General features: G+C 42.1%; 1 protein-coding gene and 1 pseudogene across 1 annotated transcript in view; both read right to left on the bottom strand.

The window, feature by feature from the left end:
• Window positions 1-19572, bottom strand: part of Pdzd8 (PDZ domain containing 8) — a 63291-nt gene extending 43719 nt beyond the window's left edge. The window contains exons 1-7 of the mRNA XM_080267507.1: window positions 19307-19572; window positions 18939-19049; window positions 10178-10370; window positions 8128-8213; window positions 6080-6304; window positions 5626-5796; window positions 1792-1989 (exon numbers count right to left, since the gene is read on the bottom strand). Coding sequence (XP_080123633.1) covers window positions 1792-1989; window positions 5626-5796; window positions 6080-6304; window positions 8128-8213; window positions 10178-10370; window positions 18939-19049; window positions 19307-19543 — 1221 coding nt within the window. The 5' untranslated portion in view covers window positions 19544-19572. The remainder of the gene's footprint in view (window positions 1-1791; window positions 1990-5625; window positions 5797-6079; window positions 6305-8127; window positions 8214-10177; window positions 10371-18938; window positions 19050-19306) is intronic.
• LOC145393560 (5S ribosomal RNA) lies at window positions 8896-9014 on the bottom strand (annotated as a pseudogene).
• Window positions 19573-22742: the final 3170 nt, after the last annotated feature.

Below are 22742 nucleotides of genomic sequence, written 5' to 3'. Positions count from 1 at the left end.
GATTCCAGATGCCTCCACATAATGTATTTCAAGCTGTCAACAATCCACCCCAAACATGTGGAAAATTAAAGTTTCAACCCAATGCTGGACCTGTATATCGTAGCGCACCTCAAAACAGCTGTGGCTGCAGGTTGCAATTCATGGGTTAATAATGGTTATATTCAATTCCTTCAGTTCAAGAAATCCCTACAAAGCTGAATAAAACTGTTTAGTGGTCGCAAAAACAAACTAAAATAAAGTACGTCACTGAGGTGACACAGGCAGTTATGCCTGCTCACACTCTAAGCACACCCACGTCACCAGCTGCTACATCCACCATACCACAGTGCAGAGGAAAACTTAGGTCAGAGGTAAGTTAAAAATATGCTAGATTTTACCTTTCTACATTTGGTGATTTAGTGGTTAGAATGTCCCAGTCTTCTAAAGGTTCAGTCCCCTAGAAGTGTCTGGAGGCTTTGGGCTAAAGGTACTTTATGGTATGTAATGCCAGCAAGGGAGGTAGGTTCATCATATACCGGTACTCTTAAATGTACTGGACTATGTTGGCATAGACTGAGGCCCTTACAACTTCAAGAGGTGAAATGGAATTGGTTGTTGCCATTTTTCAATGTGGCTGGTTTACCTGGGTATATTATTCTCGCTAACACTTTTTCTGATGAATGAAATCCTAATGGTGGTAGGCGGGGGCGCTCACCATCCACTCACTCGATGAAGTGCTGCTTTAGGTGTCTGCCCTTTCCTCTCTTCCTTCCTTCCTCTTCTGCTTTTACTTTCCTTCATTCTTTCTTCTTCCTTCTGCCTATGGGTGACTTTACACTCCCTCTTCAGTCTTTCTTTTCTTCATTCTTTTCTCTTCCTTCTGCCTATGGGTGACTCAACACTGAGTGACAAGCCAAATGGTTTCCTGTACACCAGGAAACCATTTACCATGCTGGGTGGTAACCAGATAACCAAATTATGGCACCTGGTGGTCCATCCATCCATCATCCAAACCTATGTCGCCCCATAAGAAGCATAGGAACCAGGGGCTAGGCAAGTTGGTCCTAACATTTAAAAGATGACAGTGACCAGTCTCACTCATCCCTGAGTGGCATTACGTGAGCAACAAACCCCAGCCACCCCTTGGATATAAACCTTCACCGGCTCAATCCGATTGGAGCGCCGTAATTACCAACTAAACCACCTGGTGCCAAAATTTGGTTATATGGTTACCACTCGGCATAGCAAACGGTTTCCTGGTGTACAGGAAACCATTTGGCTCATCACTCAGTGTAGAGTCACCCACAGGCAGAAGGATGAGGAAAGAAAGAAGGAACAAAAGACAGAAGAGGATGGAAGGGAAGAGGGATGGAGGAGAGGAAAGGGAAGACACCCTAGAGCAGCACTACATCGAGTGAGCGGATGGTGAGCGCCCCCACCTACCACCAGTGGGTAATAAGGTGCTCCAATCAGATTGAGCCTGTGTAGGTTTAAATCCAAGGGATGGTTGGGGTTTATTGTTCACATAATGCCACTCAGGGATGAGTGAGGCTGGCCACTCTCATCTTAAATGTCAGGATCAACTTGCCTAGCCCTGGGCTCCTACACTCCTCATGGAGCCACATAGGATTGGATGATGGATGGATGGATGGATGAAATCCTAATTTTAAAAGAGAACAAAAACCATCCTGAGTAACCATTTTTTCACTACTGGTACATATGGAAAGTATACTCAAGCTAACACCAGATGATACTACTCTGTCAAGAGGCATCCTAACAACAGGAGTAAAACACTGAAGTGCTCTAACTGACCTTCCTTGGTTCAAGCTGAATGAGCCGTTTCACTCTAAGGGTAATGCTGTTGCTGTCACCATTTATGTTGCTGGTTGAGAAAAGTTTTGCTGCTTGCTGCCCAGAGCTCAGATAAGTACCATTTACAGCCACAAGTATATCATTTTTACGAAGACCTGCTGCCTGAGCTGGAGAGTTTTGTTGAACTGATTCTACCATCTGAGGAAAAAGAGGAGAAGGAAATAAAATCATCATAATCCTAATCCTATTTCTCATTAATATGCTAACATCATAAGATTCAGAAATAGGAAAAGAAAAACACAAAAGGTGGATAACTATCAACAAAATGCTTAGTGAAATGCAACATCCATTTACTTATCATTCAACCCTTAAAAATTCTTTGCCACATCCATTCACTCATCATTCAATCTTTCAAAATTTTACCACATCCATTTACTCATCATTCAATTTTGTCATATCCATTTATTCATCATTTAAGCTTTAACATTTCACTGTCTTATGAATGCAATCATCACTCAAACCTTCAAAATTTTTTGCTCCATCCCAACATGCATGAGCTTGCCACCTCATTTTTGCTACCAAGTATCTCCACATGATCATATGCCATCAGAGGAAACTCCTCAGACGGTGTGTGTGTGGGGGGGGGGGTTAGATATAGCCTTCATTAAGGACCTCACTACTAAAGGTCACTCTTACATAAAATAAAACTACCTCATGGCAGCAAAAAAAAAAAAAAAAAGGATAACGTCATCACGGGAAAGGGGCTGTTACTTGAACAAAACCTGAGGGGTGGAACCACTCCATAAAATGGTGAGTTTAAAGAGGTGGTAAAACCTCTTGTCATGTGTACATTCATACATACTTCAACGATCCACTTCTGTCCTACATCAACTCTTGCTTCCTCATCTTCCATAGCTCCCTTTCTCTATAACACCACCTTCTTGGCCTTCCTCGACCTTCGCCCACCTTTAAATTCAAACATATATCAATTTAAACACCACATCTATTCACATTCCCTGTGACCTTCTGTTCTATGAATATTTTTAAGCCTTTAATCAATAACTTACTTCCCTCCACATCTTTCACCACTCTCTATATTTCTTATCCCATTCAACCAGCAACCTATATACATTCCAATCACCATTCCAACCTTTTTTCCTACCTCTGTATGGGGTGAGAATGGATTAAAAAATACAGAAATAAAACCTCTGTCCTATGCTTTTCTGTGCATAATTCATCCAACCAACTCAATCCTGTCAACTTCTTGGTCTCGCCAACTTCCATGCCTCTCTTTCTCAAACATTTATTTACTACATTTCCATTTTATTTTTTTTAACCCTATAATGCTGACTGTGACAATTTTACAATGCTTAAATCGAGCCACTATTAGGCACAACATATGAAGACTATGAGTGCCTGGCAAGTTTCACCATTTCATCATATTCTACCAAGCAAGGGTATGGTATGACAACATTACGGGTTGCCAGTATCTGGTTTCCAAATGGTTTCCAAATTCCTGCAGTTCCCTGGACATGTTGTGGGAAATGGGACCACATTACTGTTTCCTAATCCCTGTTGTTACTTACCCAGATGAGTTATATGTTTTTACACAATGTCTTACTGACTGTACAGAAGCAATATGTAGCCAATATGTATGGACAAATGCTGTACATAATTTTTTGGTAATTTATCAAATGTTACTGATAAATTCACTGTCACTATCATAAAAACAAAGTCACAGCCACGGACAGCATCAGGTTTTATAAGATGAAGTGTGTTCTCTACTGCATATTTTGATTTCCAGAAAGAAAATAATGCCAGTCATTCAGCAAAGCTGAAAGCAAATGTCTCGATTATGTTAATTTCTATGTTTTGGCATCTTTCTGTTAAACTGACATCTTTTCTGCAGTACTGAGCCCATTATTTGAAGTATCTGGGTAACAATACATGTGTTGTATATTAATCTATCTATCTTTACAATATACAGTGTATAAATTTCTAGTCATAAGTTGTGACTATATTGCCTGATAATGGATGAAAGGGTACAACTCATTGGAAAAAGTGGAGGTGTCATATCTAAGACCAGAGCCTTCATATGTGCTGTAAGCACAAAGGAATGTGTCCAAGCCAAGTAAGTGTGGCACTTTCTCTCTGGTGGCTGATGAGAAACTTGGATACAGCCCAACACACACTGTTGTGGTTTGGCATATATGAACCTTCATCAGTGGTTAGGCTTCCTGTGGAGTATTTCAGAAGTTTCTATTCTTCTGTTATTATAAATCACATTGCAGATCACAGTAATCTTTATGCAGTACAAAAAATGTCAATTAAAATTTCTCTCAAAAAATTTTAATTAAAATTTCTCTCACTGACCATGAAGCTTAATGTACTTAGTTAAACTGTCACTCTCGTGCCTTTAGGGGAAAGGTAGACTCCACCGCCTCATAGTTTCAGATTGAGCAGATGCAGATGGGAGGGGATAAAAGCCACTCCCTACTTCAGTGGCAATGAGCTGTTATGGTTTATGCAATGACTAACATTTAGAGTCTTACACTTTGGTTGAATATATGCCACTGAAAAAATATACATTGCTTTGAACTAGTTATCTGCTGAACTGAACACTACCTTCCATTCTCAGATGTTTTATTTAAAAAGTTTACATATTCATAGTTGGTAGTTGGTGGTGGGGACCATCATTCACTCACTTGATGTAGTGCTACCTACTTCTTCCTTTCTCTTTCCCATTCTGTCTGTGCTGGCCTTCCTTTCTTCCTATTTCTTGCTTTCTTTCCTGTCTCCTTCCCCCCCCCCTTCAGGTGACTAATCTTTTCACGTAACTTAGACAATTTATAATGCAGAGCGGTAACCATATAACCATTTTATGGGGTGAAGTGATGACCGCTGTGGTGCCCCTGCTAACTGAGTGGAGACACAAATGCGAGAGTCACCCAGAAACCATACCTCTGTAACTTTCCCCGCACCTCGCTGTGGCAAGGCACCGTCAGCCACAAGGGAATATCAGGTCCTGCAGGAGTGGTTCCTTACCTGTGGTTGATGGGTCTGATCAGCCAGATGGACGGAGGTTGATCAACAACATATTCATGCTTATATAATGCTAAAGATAAGTATTTGCAGCTTAAAAAAAAAAAAAAAAAAAAAATTACATCTTGGAGGATAAACATTATCATGAGAGAAAAAAAATCTATACCTGGTAAGGTAATGAACGGATAAAAACATGATTTTATATTTATACTGCTTTGAACCAAATAAGTATTAGGAATTAATTCTTTTAGCAGCCTGAAAAATAATGCGGAGGGCTGACTGAGAAAAAAATTATACACGCAAAGGAAGAAGTAGCAGCACTATATCATCCACTCACTTGATGTTGTGCTGCTACTTCTTCACCTTTATCATTCTTCTTCCGTGTCTGCCCTCCTCTCGTCCTATATCCTTCATCTTGCGTTGCTTTTTATTGCTCTTCTTTCCTATTCAGGTTCCTTTACAGTGAGTGACAAGCCTAATAGTTTCCTGTAGCCCACGAAACCAATTACAATGCTGGATGGTAACCGTATAACCAACCCACATGCGTTCCCTACACGTCAACAAATGGACTGGCAGAGGGTCAGTGTCCCTCCCCATAAAACAACTAAGTAAAAGGCAAATGGCCATCCCCTTACAGGATTAAGGCATCTGGCTATAGAGAGACAGATAGATAGAAAAATAATACAGGCATTATGGGGTTAACATGATGTTAAAGAGACAAAGGTACTGTACTGTACCATATTTACTTTGGTGTTAATATAATGCTACCCTACAAAGCTCACAAGAACATACCTGGGTGCCCTCATCGGCATGGCGTAATAGGATGCCAGCTGATGTTCCCTGGGGCCGCTTCAACGTTATGTCCTGAATGACCCAGAGGCCTGAGGGCTTCTCTACAGCACACACTATAGGAACTTCACTCATTATCACAGTGCAGTACATCACCTCGCCAACCAGTGCTGTCTGCGTAATAATCAGTAGTTCAACTACTATATATCTTAATCAGCCCTCCTTTCAATTATAATAATTATCATGTGACAGACTTGGTAATTTGGTAGTTTATTTTCATAATGATTACACAAATTAATCAGAAGTCTCAAATAAAGATAGCTCCCATTTTGAGAGAGAGAGAGAGAGAGAGAGAGAGAGAGTTCAATATACTGTATACTGTACATCAAACTATGCCCAGAGAAGAGAAGAGAGAATAATAAATCTTACAATACTAATCTAATATAGGGCTGCTTACATTTAGCCTGGAACACTTGACTACGCTGCCAGTCAGTCTTCCTGGGGGGACGGAACAGCCTTCTTCGTTGCTGGATTGGGCAGGTCTCTTGATAAGTGGAGGTCCACGAAGCTTAAAGTATGGAAGTGTGTGCTTGCGCTTCAGAATTCCACGCAGTTGTGAAATTATTATGGAGTTGAAGCGAGGGATGTGAAGACCAAGACTGGAGTACACTTCAAACTCAACCTTTAAACAAAATTACTTAGCAATAAAAACTAATTAGTTTAGGTAATTACAATTCTGCTACAGTACAAGCACAGGATGGTGTGCAGGATGACTACTGCTTCCCCCCCCCTCCATTTTTAAAGGCTCCAATATGCTTCCATGTGTCGGCCTTGGTCACTTAATGGCTGCTCTCCATGCTGCTTGATGTATGGCAGCTTCCCTATTCAGTCCCTTATCGCTGAGGCCACACTCAATGACCTTGTCCCAGGTCTTTTTCAGTCTACCTCTCCCAGCCCTACCCCTAATGTTAACATTTCTCACTTTCTGCACCCAATAATCGTCCCCTATCCTCTCCAAATGTCCAAACCATCTCAATCTATCTCTCTTCAACACACCAATACACTCCAATCCAATCCTTCCTCTCAACTCTTCCATCATAAACTGGTATACAGAAAAAAAGTTATGTTCGTTCATTCATTTTTGAAGGCTCCAACATGCTTGCATGCATCAGCCATGGTCACCTGATGGCAGCTCTCCATGCTCCTCAATCTCAGGCTGCTTCCCTGTTAAGTCCCTTATCCCTGAGGTCAAACTCAATGGCCTCGTCCCAGGCCTTTTTCGGTCTCCCTCTCCCAACGACACCCCTACCATTAACACTTCTCAGGTTTTGCACCCAATTATCATCCTCCATCCTTTCCGCATGCCCAAACCATCTCAATCTACCTCTCCTCGTCACAACACCAATACACTTCAGTCCCATCCTTCTTCTCAACTCTTCCATTGTAAACCTAGCCCCCTAAGGCCTCGCACTCAGGGACGCACTGCACATCCCCATAATTATTGTCATTTCTGTATGTTTGAGCCTGAAAATAACCTCTTCCTTTACTGCCCATGTCTCATTACTAAACAGCATTAAACGCCTAATACATGCTGCATACAAAGATCCCTTAGCACGGAGGGAGAGTCCTCTCAATGTCAGGAGAGGCAACAGCTCCCTGAGCTTCTTCCAACCACTCCTCACTCTAGCCACAGAGCTAGAGCTCCAGCCCCACCTCCAGCACATAACATGTCTCCCATATAACACAAAAAAATAATATATAAAAAAAAAAAAAAAAGTGGCAAAAGTTACTACTGTATTATAATCAACACCAAGAAACCATTTACTATGCTGGGTGGTAACCAAACTAAGGTGCCTGGTGGTTTAGTGGGTAATTAAAGCTCTCCAACCAAAATGAGACTGTGTCGGTTCATATCCGGGGGACGGTTGGGGAGTTTATTGCTCAAGTAATGCTACTCAGGGATAAATGAGGCTGGTCACTCTCATCTATAAATGTCAGGACCAACTGGCCTTGCCCCAGGCTACTACACTCCTCATGGGGCAACACAGGTTTAGATGATGGATGGATGTATCATCCTGACCTAGCTTCTCACCTTGGGATGGGTGAGTTAGGGGTTCTGGAGAAAAAAATAAAATAAAGGGGAGGGGGAGAGAAAGCATGAAAGAAAAAATGCTATCAGCATGCACAGAGAAACAGGCTAGGCACTCATTCACACTTAATTCAAGCCTTCACTTGCAAAGCATATGCATTAAGTCCTCATCTTTAGCAGAGCTGAACCATGCAAGGACAAAACACACTCCTCTAAACCAATACAGTGTAATGATTACTGATGTTTTGTGGCATTACAAAGGGGTTAAAGGCCATTATATAGTTAAAGTACAGCTGTGGAGATTTTTTAGGGGTTTCATCACTTTGCTGAAATTAAATTCTCATGGGTGTCTATGTAACATAACCCACACAAAAGACGAGGACTTACTGTAATGCACTGTGTCTAGTTTTACTCACCTGAGGTTCATCGTAGAAAGAGAAACTCCAGTGGGTGAATGGGTGTCGTGAAAACTGCAGGCGGCCATTGCCAGATAGATGTACAACTGCAATATTGAAAAAAAATATTATTGCTTAAGTGGCATACTGTGTATAACCTATTCAATATGATGCCATTTTAAATTTATATTCTTGTATAAGTGGTGGTGAGCACACTCACCATCCACTCACTTGATGTGCTGCTCTTGAGGGACTGCCCTTTCCTCTCTTCCTTCCTTCCCTCCTCTTCTGTCTCTCTTTCCTCCATTCTTTCCTCTTCCTTCTATCTATGGGTGACTCTACACTGAGTAACAAACCAAGTGGTTTCCTGTACACCAGGAAACCATTTACTACACTGGGTGGTAAACATATAGCCAAACTGTGATGCTTGGTGGTTTAGTGGGTAATTAAGGCGCTCCAACCAGATTCAGCCTGCGTAGGTTTATATCCAATGGGTGGTTGGGGTTTACTGTTCACGTAATGCCACTCAGGGATGTGTGAGACTGGTCACTCTTTATCTTAATTGTCAGGACCAACTTGCCTAACCCTGGACTCCCATGCTCCTCATGGGGCAAAGCAGGATTAGATGATGATGATGGTACTACCATACAATTTATCTTAAGAGAGCCCCTGCTAGTCCATCCATTGCCAGATGCCATGTATCCCAAACGGGGTGGTCAAGGGCTTAGAGTTAACTGTTTTACAGGGAGGGGCACTAATCCTCCACCAACCCCACTTGACACGTAGGGATGCCAACAGCATCTGGTGTTGCCAGGCGGTCACCCATCCAAGTACTAACCAGACCCAACGTTGCTTAACTTCCCTGATCGGACAGGAAGCGGTGTACTCAACGTGGCATGGCCGTTGGCACGTGGCATGGCCAGGGCTGTTGTGTCTTACAGTGAATTGGACCAGTGAGTGAGTGAGCGAGCAGAGAGGGCTGCCACTCTAGTTAGACGCAGGCTGTGAGGGGAGAGTATTGTGTGCTGGGGTGGTGCATGCTGGTTGTACTGCAGGTGATGACGACAAAATGTTTGTTACAAGTGCTGCATCAACAACAACAACAGCAGCAGCAACTTGTACCACAGACACAGACACCCCCAACCAGCCTAGGCGCAAATCCAAGCTACCCTGCTAGTGAGGGAGTTAATAAAGGCTATATCCAGTTCTGAAGGTATCTCTCAGTTTAAAACGTTGTCAGCTGGTGGCAATATTAAAATATAAACATAAAATAATCAGTGTCAAGTGGTTAAAATTAGTTCTTGAAATGAAGATAGTATTACACTATCAAAATATGGCAACACCAATGCAAAGATGAATATACTGTACTTTTTTTTCATTCTTTTTCCTGTCTAACTCTAGGCAGACATCTGACAGACCACTCTCTCAGATCCAGCAGCTCTATTTGGCTCACATCATCATGCACAACCTCTTTAATGAATACTCCCCATCCATACTGAATACAAACAATGAATACTCCCCATCCATACTGAATACAAACAATGAATACTCCCCATCCATAGTGAATACAAACTCTGAATACTCCCCATCCATACTGAATACAAACTCTGAATACTCCCCATCCATACTGAATACAAACTCTGAATACTCCCCATCCATAATGAATACAAACTATGAATACTCCCCATCCATAATGAATACAAACTATGAATACTCCCCATCCATAATGAATACAAACTATGAACACTCCCCATCCATACTAAATACAAACTAGGGTTGTCTCAGCTGTGGTGAAACATTTTTGCTAGGGGGTTTTATAACAAGTCCATGGGTCTTGTTTCAGATCAGTGATTATTAAAATTCCCATCATCAAACTGCTCCCTCCTCCAGTCTGGAATCAAATTCATGTCCTTTCAGAGAACACACTATAACCACTTAGCCACAACCTCCCCTTTAAGACATATAAAACATCTTTTACATGTACAGTACTGTACAGTAGAGCTGCCCACCCATGCCAGGCACATGCAAGCTAGCCGGTACACTATATGCATAAAATACATATTATGCATACCTTTGATTTTGACCATGGCAGCCTTGGAGAATCTGGATGATGCATCTACAGCCAATTGGATGCCACCATTGTACTCCACCTCCACCATGATGTCCACTTGCTCTAACATGGCAGAGTCAGGGTTCAGGTTTACATGTTTGGCCGTCACTGCTCGGATCACTGGAAAGTTACTTCCTAAATTCAAATCTCTGATCTGGAGCAAGAGAGAAACAAATGAATTAGTTTCTACCTTTTACAGTAATGATCACCATCATATATACATGGTTAATATACTGCTACTTTCAGGTGACTCTACACTGACAAACCAACTGATTTTCTGGAACCTTGGAAACCACTTATTACAGTAGATAATAAGATAATGGAAAGAACGAATACTGATGAGATGTGGGATAGGATTATACCAGACAAAAGGACCATCCATCCATCCATCATCCAAACCTACATTCCCCCATGATAAGCGAAGGAGCCCGGGGCTAGGCAGTTGGTCCCGACATTTAAGATTAGAGTGACCAGCCTCACTCATCCCTGAGTGGCATTACATGAGCAATCAACCCTAACCACCCCTTGGATATAAACCTTCACCAGCTCAATTCAATTGGAGTGCAATAATTACCCACTAAACCACCAGGTGCCAATATTTGGTCATATGGTTACCACCCAGCGTAGTAAATTGTTTCCCAGTGTACAGGAAACCATTTGGCTTGTCACTCGGTGTAGAGTCACCCACAGGCAGAAGGAAGAGGAAAGAAAGAAAGACAGAAGAGGGAGTGTAAAGTCACTCGTAGGCAGAAGGACAAGGAAAGAAAGACAGAAGAGGATGGAAGGAAAGAAGGATGGAGGAGAGGAAAAGGCAGACACCCAACAGCAGCACTACATCGAGTGATTGATGTAATATTCATTTTGAAACAGCTTCAGGAAAAATACATAGGAAGGAAAAAAATGTTGTACAGTACAATCCAAAATATCCAGTATCCAGTTAACCAGGATTATTGACAACCAGGAAAATATATAAATAAAATATATAAATAAAAATATAACCGCGTGCACCACTCTGAATGCTAGCACCTGCACAGGATAGTCACATGTCATGTGAGACTGGGTGATGCTGGACTGTGAAGTGAAAGGGTTTCCCATCAAGGTTATTTCCTGGTTAATCCTCTTCCCAGCCCTCCTCCCCCACCCCTTTCCCCTCCATTAATTCAGTCACTCTCCATGCCTCCACAAATCACCAATCTGTTCACCACTGCCAGTCAGCAGGCAAGTATTCTCACTGTTGTGCTACTGTGTCGTGATAGATGGAGATTTCTACACTCCGTGATGCCTAAAGTGCAATCTAATCTTAAGTGCAGTGCTCACCTTAAAACAAAAGCTGGACATAGACAACAGACTGGAAAATGGTGAATATCATAAGACACTGATGAGAGAATTTAATGTAAGAAATTCCATGATTCATGATATCAAGCCTTAGGAACCCAAGTTCAAGAACTTTGTTGCTAAAGGCAAGACGATTAAGTAACAGTATAGTTTTCTTGCTAATGAGGCAACTCTAACTACATACAAGCTTGCAGTATCTTACAATACCTTGGAAAGTCCATTTTGTTAAATATTATTTATTATTTTATTCATGGAAAAAAAATAAATAAATAAACCTTGGGCATTTACTGTATTGGTGAAATGATGTGGAAGGAAATGCTGAAAAGTAGTATTATCATGACTCCCTTGCTCACACAACAGCTGCGTATATGGCCGTGGCCTGCTCATTTCTTCCTCACCTGAACACCATCACTCCACCCCTCACTCATCACTCAGCTGTTTTCCAAAGCTAAATAATAGAGTCAAGCTGTGTATGTAGGCCTATGTGTCTGTCTGTGAGTTTGTTCATTTCTTTCATGAGAATGGTGATAGATATCAACCTAATTCTTTTTGCATTATGCCAAGGTAAGTAGAAAGAGTGTTTTTTTTTGGGGGGTGGATCGCATGTGATGCGATGTCACAAAATTATCAGAAATCCATCCATCCATCCATCATCCAATCCAACGTTGCCCCATGAGGTGTGCAGAAGCCCGTGACCAGGCAAGCTGGTCTTGACAATTAAGATGAGAGTGACCAGCCTCACTCATCCCTGAGTGGCATTACATGAGCAATAAACCCCAACCACCCTTTGGATATAAACCTTCACCGGCTCAATCCGATTGGAGCGCCCTAATTACCCACTATACCACCAGTGTCTCAGTTACACAGAGAGTAGGCCAGCATGCTCTCCAGCACAAATTTCTCTAACTATCTTCACCAAACTACATGCACAGTACACACTACACTTCCTATTCAAAATTCACCAAAAATGGCGTCAATTCACCCAGCCTCGGAGTCCCCAGGGGGGGGGACCATAAATGCCCCCGCCATCTGCCCCTCTCCCGGTGACGACTCGAGGTGCCTGGAACCACTGTCTGACTCTCTTCTTCTTCATTTCTGCAACATTCGTGGCCTTTCATCTAACTTTCGCTCTGTTGAGCACCACCTCTCCTCTAAACCTCACCTTCTTTTTCTAACGGAGACTCAGCTGTCTGAGGCAACTGACAGCAAACCCTTTTCGGTATCCTCCTACTTTCTCTATACTCATTTCAAAGCCAAAGGTGGCTGTTGTGTATACATAAGCAACGACTTATCTTGCTCTCGTGTTCCTGAACTTGATTCTTCTGAATTCTCCACACTCTGGCTTCGGCTTTCCTGTCATTCTCTGACTAAATATATCTGTGCCGTTTACTTATCCCCTAATTCTACTGACTATCAAAAATTCTTCGACTATCTTACTTCTACGATGGAACACATTCTGTCCATTTCTCCTTTCTCTGAAATCTCCATTCTTGGAGATTTCAATGTTCACCACCACCTTTGGCTCTCCTCTCCTTTCACGAATCCACCTGGTGAACAAGCCTACATCTTTTCTATCCTTAATGACCTAGAGCAGCTTGTACAGCACCCTACCCGTATCCCCGACCGCCTTGGAGAGATCTCCAACATACTTGACCTCTTCCTCACAACTAATCCTTCTGCTTACTCTGTTAATCTTTTCTCTCCGTTGGGCTCCTCCGATCACAACCTTATTACCTTAACCTGTCCTATCACTCCGGTACGGCCTGTGGACCCTCCAGGGAAACGTCGTCTGTGGCATTTTGGAGCCGCGGACTGGGAGGCCCTCAGGCAGTACTTCTTTGATTTTCCCTGGAATGATTATTGCTTCCATGGCCGTGAGCCATCTGAGTGTGCCTTGCGCATTACGGAGGTTATTCTCTCGGGCATGGAAGCATACATTCCTTTCTCATATCCTTTGACTAACGCAAGAAAGCCTTGGTTTAATCACGCTTGTTCTAATGCTGTCCGCAACAAGGAGAAGGCCTACAAAAGGTACCGGAGCCAACCCACCTGAATCACATAATCTTTACGTTTCTGCCCGGAATCGTGCTAAGTCTGTTCTTCGCTCTACTAAAAATAATTTCATCCATACTAAATGCTCTCAACTCTCCAACTCGAATTCTTCCCGCTCCTTCTGGCACCTTGCCAAAAATCTTTCTAACAACTTTACCTCATCATCCTTCCCTCTTCTTTTCTACTCTGATGGTTCTGTAGCTATTTCTTCTACTGATAAAGCAGATCTCTTCGCACAGACTTTCTCCTCCAATTCCACCTTAGACGATTCCGGTGCTGTTCCTCCATCACTTCCCCCCTCTGACTTCCTCATTGCTGACATTAAAATTTCTTCAGTTGATGTATTTTCTGCCATCACTGGCCTCAGTACTAACAAGGCATATGGGCCTGATGGGGTCCCTCCTGTTGTTCTCAAGAACTGTGCTTCTGTGCTTACACCCTGCCTAGGCAAACTATTTCGCCTTCGTCTGTCAACTTGTACCTTTCCTTCTTGCTGGAAGTCTGCTTTCATTCAGCCAGTCCCAAAGAAGGGTGACCACTCCCAACCCTCCAACTATCATCCAATTGCTTTAACGTCCTGTATTTCAAAAGTTTTCGAGTCAATTCTTAATAGAAAAATTTTAAGGCATCTTTCCTATCACAACCTTCTTTCTGATCGTCAGTATGGGTTCCGTCAGGGACGCTCCACTGGCGATCTTCTCACCTACCTTTCAGACTCCTGGTCATCCTCCTTTCGGGACTTTGGCGAAAGCTTTGCCATTGCACTTGACATCTCAAAGGCTTTCGATCGAGTCTGGCATAAATCTTTAATTTCCAAACTGCCCTCCTACGGTTTCTATCCTTCTATCTGTGCCTTCATCGCTAGCTTCCTTTCTGGTCGTTCTATAGCCGCTGTTGTAGACGGCCATCGTTCTTCTCCTAGATCTATCAACAGTGGTGTTCCTCAGGGCTCTGTCCTATCACCAACTCTCTTCCTTTTATTCATCAATGATCTAAGCTGTACATCTAACCCTATCCACTCATACGCTGATGACTCCACCCTTCACCTTTCCATTCGGTTCCCGCAACGCCCATCTCAACAGGTACTTCAAGAAACAAGGGATGAGGCTATGGCACACCTAATGTCTGACTTGGCTCATATCTCTGACTGGGGTAAAAATAATATGGTTGTCTTTAATGCATCTAAGACTCAGTTCTTACACCTATCAACCCGACAAAATCTTCCACAGGTATACCCACTAATGTTTAATAATATTCAGCTTAATCCTGCATCATCCTTGAACATGCTTGGGGTTTCATTTACTCGGGACTTATCTTGGAAAGATCATATTACATCTCTTGTAAAATCTGCTTCCAAGAGATTGGGTGTGCTATGCCGACTCCGCTCTTTCTTTACCCCTGCACAATTGTTGACTCTATACAGGGGTTTTATCCGCCCCTGTGTGGAGTACAACTCTCATGTGTGGGGACGCTCCCCACATACAGCTCTTCTCAATAGGGTGGAGTCAAAGGCTTTTCGTCTCATTAACTCTCCTCCTCTTACTGACTCCCTTCAACCTCTGTCTCTTCGACGCACTGTTGCATCTTTATCTCTTTTCTATCGCTACTTTAATGGTCAATGCTCCTCTGAACTGTCTGCTTGCATTCCTCCACCTCTACGACGGGCGCGTAGCACCTGTCTGGCAGCAAACACTCATCCCTTTTCTGTCCAACTCTCTAATGCAAGAGTTAACCGTTACTCCCAGTCTTTCATTTATGCAACAGGTCAGCTCTGGAACTGTCTCCCTCTGTCTGTATTTCCTGCTGCCTATGATCTCCAGTCTTTCAAACGTAGTGTGTCCAGGCATCTCAAAATGATTGGATCTTGAATTTGGCTCTCTATTGTATTTTGTTTTTCTCTTGGAGGGAACTGTTACTGCGGGCTCATGGCCTTTGGTTCCTTCTTCCTCGCATTAAAAAAAAAAAAAAAAAAAAAAAAAGAACCATAATTTGGTTATACAGTTACTGCCCAGCATAGTAAATGGTTTCCTGGTGAACAGGAAACCATTTGGCTTGTCATTCAGTATTGAGTCACCCAAAGCATAAGGATGTGGAAAGAATGATGGAAAGAAAGACAGAAGAGGGAGTGTAAAGTCACCCACAGGCAGAAGGATGAGGAAAGAATGAAGGAAAGACAGAAGAGTATTGCATATACTGCAGTGATACAGCCTATGTATAACAGTATGTGTCAGATACCCAGGAAAAATCAGTAACTGGAGAGGTAAATTCCCCAGGCTTCCCGGTTACCTGGGATTGTACTGTACTTAGTTTTTGATGAATCAGAAAAAGCATCTGACAGTGCCTAGGGAAGTGGTGAAGTGAGCAATGATAAAGCCTGTGACTGACAAATGGCTTGTCAGAGTGGCTATGGCAATGTATGAGGGTGCTAGCACCCAGGTGAGGGTGAATGGAGTTTTGAATGATGAACTTACCGTGAATGTTGGTGTGCATACGGGGTCAAATTTAATCCCCTTAATGTTTATTATGGTGCTTGAAGCTCTCTCATGTGGCTTCAGAACTGCATTCCCAAGGGAAGTGTTCTATGCTGATGACTGTGTTGATCGTAGAGAAGGTGAGGGTAGCAAAGGAACAATTAAGGAAGTGAAGAGATGGAATGGTGTACAAGGATCTGAGAGTAAATATGGATAAAACGACAGTTATTACATCTAAGGCAGGTGCATGGTCATGTGCAGTTTGCTTCAAGGACGTGGGAAATAATTCCAGTTTGCACAGTCCTTGTGATGAATAAGTGCATTAAAGATCAAGTGGTGTTAAAGGAAGGCTGCAAAATACTGCTGATCCTGAGTGTTCAGTCTAGAAGAACATGGAGAACGAGAGAGTCAGGAAAAGATTAATCTTGGTGGTGAATCTCTTGTGTGTGTGGAGGAATTCTGTTTTTTAGGGGACACTGTACGTGCTGGACGTGGGGTTGGTGCTAGCTCCGTAGCATGGATAAAGAATGTCTGGATGAAGTTTACAGAGTTGTTGCCCCTCCTGACATAGAGCTCTCTCTCTCTCTTTCTCTCTCCTAAGGGGTCTTTGTATGCAGCATGTGTTAGGAGTGTAATGCTGTATGGCAGTGAAACTTGGGCAGTAATGGAGGTGGATAATCACAGGGTCAAACATACTGGAATAAGAATGAAGAGATGGATGTGTAGTGCATGCTTGAATGACAGGCATGGTGGAGGGCACAACAAATGATGAGCTGAGAGGAAGGAAGGGACCTGAATATACTAGTGATGTGATGAGAAGTGGTAGCTTGAGAGGGTTTGGGCATGTGGAGAGGACGGAGGATAACAATTAAGTGCAGAGGGTGCAAGGTATTAACACCGAGCTGCTAGAGGCAGACAGAAAGACTTGGGATGAGGTCATACAGTGTGACATCTAGGATAAAAGGCTGAATATAGGGGTTGCTGGAGATCGAGCAGCATGGAAAGCTACCACTGGGTACCAAGGCAAACACAGGCAAATGCATGCAAGCATGTTGGTGACTTTACAAATGAAACGAAACAAAACAAAACAATGATAACTATACCGATATGTACTATGGGTCACAAAAGTATTGGTGCACAGGGGGTCCGATGCCTACTGAAAACATTCGAACAGCTATTGATGTTTACCAACGTCTCATTGTGTATGAACAAGGTCTGTTTATATAAACATAACATTTGCTATATGACTACAAGAGGATATTGCTAGTAGTCGATAGCCTACATGACAACTCCCAACATAAGACTACCAAAGTGTGGTACGTCACACACTAATATTTCAGTGACCTTTGTTCTGTGGTCCCAAATGTTTTAAACATACTGTATTGTGTACTGATACTTTTGTGACCCATAGTACCCCAAAACTGAATGCCTGGGGGTCTAGTGGAGTTGGAAGTATCTGGAAGCAGCCCATTAGGGCTTACATCCAAGGAATGGTTGCTCAAATAATAGTACTCAGGAATGAACACTTGGTCCCTCACATAAAATATCTGAACTAAGCAGCCAAAATCCAAGGCCCTTATTCTCCTGATGGGGAAAACCGGGCTGAATTATGTATGTACAATGTACTGCAACTCACTTGTCATGATACTGCCAGCAAATGGCAGTACTGGCATGACTATAATTTTTACTCAAACTTGCCCTAAAATTGTCAGCTCTTCATCTTGAATCCTCAGTTCCAAGAATATATTATCACTAGATCCTCATGGGGCAACGTAGGATTTGATGATGGATGAATGGATAGAATATGATGATAGTCACGTGGAAACGCTGTGGATAAGATGTAGAACCTTATCACTGTATTCTTCCTTTCAGTGAGCTACATAATTTAAGCAACAAAATTACAAAAATCTGGGGAGGTTAAGGTGAAAAAAATATAATAATTGGTGCCAAGTTTTTTTTTTTTTTTTTCTCCCTTCGTGACATCATGTTTCCACACTTTAACTACAACCTGACATTTTCTACCTGGAACTTTCTTTACCAATTTGTCATGCAAACAAATATGGCATGTCAAATTACAGTGGAGTCTCTTTTATCTGAAAATCATGGGACTTTCAAAGTTTCGTTTATTCGATTTTTTCTGATAAAAGATACTACAGTACAATAATATGTAGGATACAAGGGAACAGTATTGTACTCACCCATCACCCATTTCTGGCGACATCTAGCCCACCACCACCACCAGCACCCCAAAAACCACTCAACCATCACCAAAACACTTAATACACTGTAGTAACTATGTATGTAACTGCACTTTTGTAACTAATAGAAACTGTCAACTTAAATCAATCTTAACTCAAATAAACTTAAATAAACCTTCACCAAAACAATAACGTAAATCACTGTAAGCAATTCGAACAAATAAAGTCTTAAACCTAACTGTTTTTTCATATTTTCTGTTTCCTTATTCAAATATTTCCACATCATCCAAATCTACCGAGGTGGTGGATGGTGGCTGGCACAACCAACGCTTGCTCTAGTGACTAGCAGAGCAACCATAAACTAACGCTAGTGGCACGAAACAAGCCTCCCGTGTTTGAATTTTCGGACAGAATTCAGATTTTTGCAGTTAATCAAAATGAGAACGTTCTAGTAAAACTTACGGTTAATGGCATATTACAGTACTCCACTATATCTTCAAGTAGAATCTGAAAGGCCTCAAGAACCACCATACAAGCAAACCAGATATAACTGTGGAATGTTTTGACCATCTTCTCTGATACTCAAGAACTGATGTACTGTATCTAATCCACCACTAGCAACCAAGCTGGGTATAATTTATGACAGTATTACAGATACACTCTCACCTGCATATTATGGATAAATTTAGAAAGTGCCTTGTGTTTCAGAAGGTCACTAAATTCAAGTGTCAGGATATTGGTCAACCATCGCATGATCCCAGCTTCAAAACGTTTCTCCTGAAATGGAAAGCAATGAACATTAGTGGAATTCTGCTTAGCCAAAGGTATCTTTATCTTACATGAGGAGGTTGAAGAAACTACTTTGGAGAGATCTTTCAAACTGTAGGAGTTAGATATAGCTGTCATCAACTTCTGGCTACGAAAAGTCTGTCCTACAACAAAGAACACCGTCTGTCGGCAACATTAGATTTAAAAATACATCAGATTGAGTATATGAACATCATCATGAAACTTTTACTAACTTCTTATCCTACCTGAAAAAAGAATTGGAGAACCAGGTTAAGGGACAAGCAGGTTTCCCGGCGATGGAATGCATCCCCTTGCTTGAGTTTATCCACTAATTCCTCAGGTAGGCTGGTATCAGTCACAGGCAGCTTTTTTGTTTCTGGCTCTGGTGTGTCTTGGTTTACAATCCACCACCATGCTGTTACCACCACACAAACAGCACCCGAAGCAAACACTAGGAGATTCCAAAGGATAATTCCAAACATCTTGACTTAAGATGACCACAGAATCTGGTTTCAAGTAATCCAATTACTCCTCACAGACCACGAAGTCATTCTCACTGAAACAATGAGATTCATAAATATTGTGGAACTTAGGAAGCAGAGCACTGTATGCCACTATCTCCCCCCAAAAAGGAGGGGACGGGTACATGCAGGCCTATCAGCAAAGGATGTGTTCTACTGTATCAATTCTTTGCATACAACTGTTTAAGTGATATAAATCTGAACAAAGTAGCTGATCAGCTGTACTGATAGCAACAGAACTTTATGTGTAATTTTCTGTAATATATTAATGACTACTGGGGGAAAACGTAATAAGTAACAGCGAAAAAAAAAAAAAAAAGAGGCAGTATGAAAGTGCAAGCAAATCAGCATGCTTATTTCCAGGATCTGGAGTGCTGGGTTATGTACTTAATCCCTTCAATCCAGTGACATACTTTGGTGATTTATTCTTGCTTACTACAAGCTTTTTTATTCAGCTTTGAGGAGATCTTGTGTAATGAAAGGGTAAAAATTGTGGCTATATCTTAACCCCTCTAGTTCAAAAAGACACCCATATGCTTAAGTGCTTGGTAGCTAGCAAAGGTGCAAAATATGCCATCTAGTTTCATTTTGAAGGGGTTAACATACTGGCTGGCCATACAGGACTGGCAGTCAACCAAAGGTCTCCAGCAAATTTTATATACTACATATGTTGCTTCCTGTCACACACATAAAGAGTGTGCATATGAGTGCTGCCAGAATCAAGTTCTGGGAGTGTCTTTGTTGATTATTTTTTTCACCGCCTTGAATCAAGTGATATTCTCCTTATTCTTGCTATCCATCCATCCATCACCCAATCCTAGGCCGCCCCATGAGGAGTGTAGGAGCTCAGGGCTAGGCAAGTTGGTCTTGAAATTTACGATGAATGTGACCAGCCTCACTCATCCCTGAGTGGCATTATGTAAGCAATAAACCCCAACCACCCCTTTGATATAAACCTACACAGCCTCAATCCAATTGGAGCACCTTAATTACCCACTAAACCACCAGGCACTATAATCTGGTTATAAGGTTACCACCCAGCACAGTAAATGGTTTCCTGGTGTACAGGAAACCATTTGGCTTGTCACTCAGTGTAAAGTCACCCATAAGCAGAAGGAAGAGGAAAGAATGAAGGAAAGAAAGACCAAAGAGGGAGTGTAAAGTCACCCATGGGCAGAAGGAAGAGGAAAGAATGAAGGAAAGAAAGACAGAAAAGGAAGGAAGGAAGAGAGGAAAGGGCAGACACCCAATGCGGCACTACACTGAGTGAATGGATGGTGAGCACCCCCACCTACCACTAACATATGATTTTACTTCCATAATGAAAACGTTTTGATCTGGCGGGGATGGATGCACAGTACCATTAATAAACTCCTTCACTGATACAGATCCTTCCCACAGTGAACAAATGGGGCCAAGAATAAAGTTTAGAATACTTCCCCAGACTGATGAGTTAATCATCATTTCCTGTGTCTTATCCCCTCCTGGTTATTCCCTTTCAGGGCATAACCATGACAGATTACCCCCAATCTACTTTGTCCATACTCTACATACCTCTCTTACAATGTTAATCTCACCTATTCTCCTTCTCTTTTCACCAATGTATGATAATGTTACCATACAATCTTTTCTTCCACATGAAACATGGTCTCACCTAATTCTCCAGCCTCATAGCCTATATCTGTTTATGTAATTTGCACACTGAGTATTAGTGAAATGATGAACACAACTTGGCTGAGGTTTTAGAGCATGTGAGAATACATATAAAAGTGCAGTAGGTGGTAGGTGGTGGCAACCATCATCCACTCACTTGATGTAGTGCTGCCTACTTCTTCGTTAGCCTTTATCATTCTTTTTCTGTGCCTCCCCTCCTCTCTTCCTATTTCTCCCATCTTTCCTGTCACTTCTTATTGCTTTTCTTTCCTTTACAGGTGGCTTTACATTGAGTGACAAGCCAAATGGTTTTCTGTAAGCCAAGAAACCAATTACAACGCTGGGTGGTAACCATATAACCAAACCATACGTGCTCCCTACATGTGAACAAGTGGGTTGGTGGAGGGTTAGTGCCCCTCCCCTTAAAACAAATAACTCAAAGTCAAATGGCCACCCCCTAAGGGATTATGGTGTCTGGCAATAGATAGACAGATAGAACTGAGTGCAAGTGCTATACACCTGCTGACAAGTAGAGAACAAGTAAGGTATGGTTACCACCCAGCATTTTAAATGGTTTCCTGACTTACGGGAAATCATTAGGCTTGTTGCTCATTGTAAAGCTATCTGGAAAGGAAAGAAGGGTAATAAAAAGTGACAGGAGAGATGGGAGAAGTAGAAAGAGAGGAGGGCAGACACAGAAAAAGAATGATAAAGGTGAATGAAGAAGTAGACAGCATTACATCAAGTGAGTGGATGATGGTTGCCACCACCTGGTACATATGCCTGCAGATGAATACAGTGCTACCCAGAGTAAGAAATCCACTAAAATCTCATTGGACCAATAAAGCATGGTAGGGTAAAAGAGAGCATAGGAGAGGACATGGACAGGTGGACCAGTGAGCTTCCAGGAAGGAGGGGCAGGAAGCAGAAAAATGATTATGAGCTACCATATTTTATGATATTATTCAGGCCCAATGGCCATCAGTTATCTTGTCACATTACATCTACAGAAGCTCTGATTGCTACCATTAGGCCTACGGTTAAAAATATGACTGGTGTTTGCAGTGCTGCTCCTGTATTTACTGGGCCTTTATTATGAAATTTTATGAGGATAATGATGCAGCCCTCAACTTAGCCCATGATGTGCTCTCAAGATCGGCTGACTGACCATACAGACAAGCATGTTTGGTACTGAAGACTGTTGGCAAAGAAAGCAAAGACAAAACAAAGGAAAAATAGTGCTATTCCCACTATTAGAGCATAAAGGAAGTTTCCTTGGTGGCTAAGGGCAATTTCCTTTGTTGAACCCATCTAAATCAGCTCCTAAATATTAGTGTGCTTTGTTAATCACTGGTTGCATAAGTACCAACTATGAATGCTGTCACTGTTGCACCCACATTACTGTTGACTACAAGAAGCTTCTGCTCTGAAACTACAGACCTGGCTTAGCCATCAAGAACAAGTATGAACCTGATATCACCGCAGACTGACAATACCCTCCTCATGC

Source organism: Coenobita brevimanus, chromosome 24 (genome assembly GCF_032717465.1).
Source record: "Coenobita brevimanus isolate Jiangsu-jjx chromosome 24, ASM3271746v2, whole genome shotgun sequence".
Lineage (NCBI taxonomy): Eukaryota > Metazoa > Arthropoda > Malacostraca > Decapoda > Coenobitidae > Coenobita > Coenobita brevimanus.
This window is presented reverse-complemented; position numbering and strand designations above follow the sequence as displayed.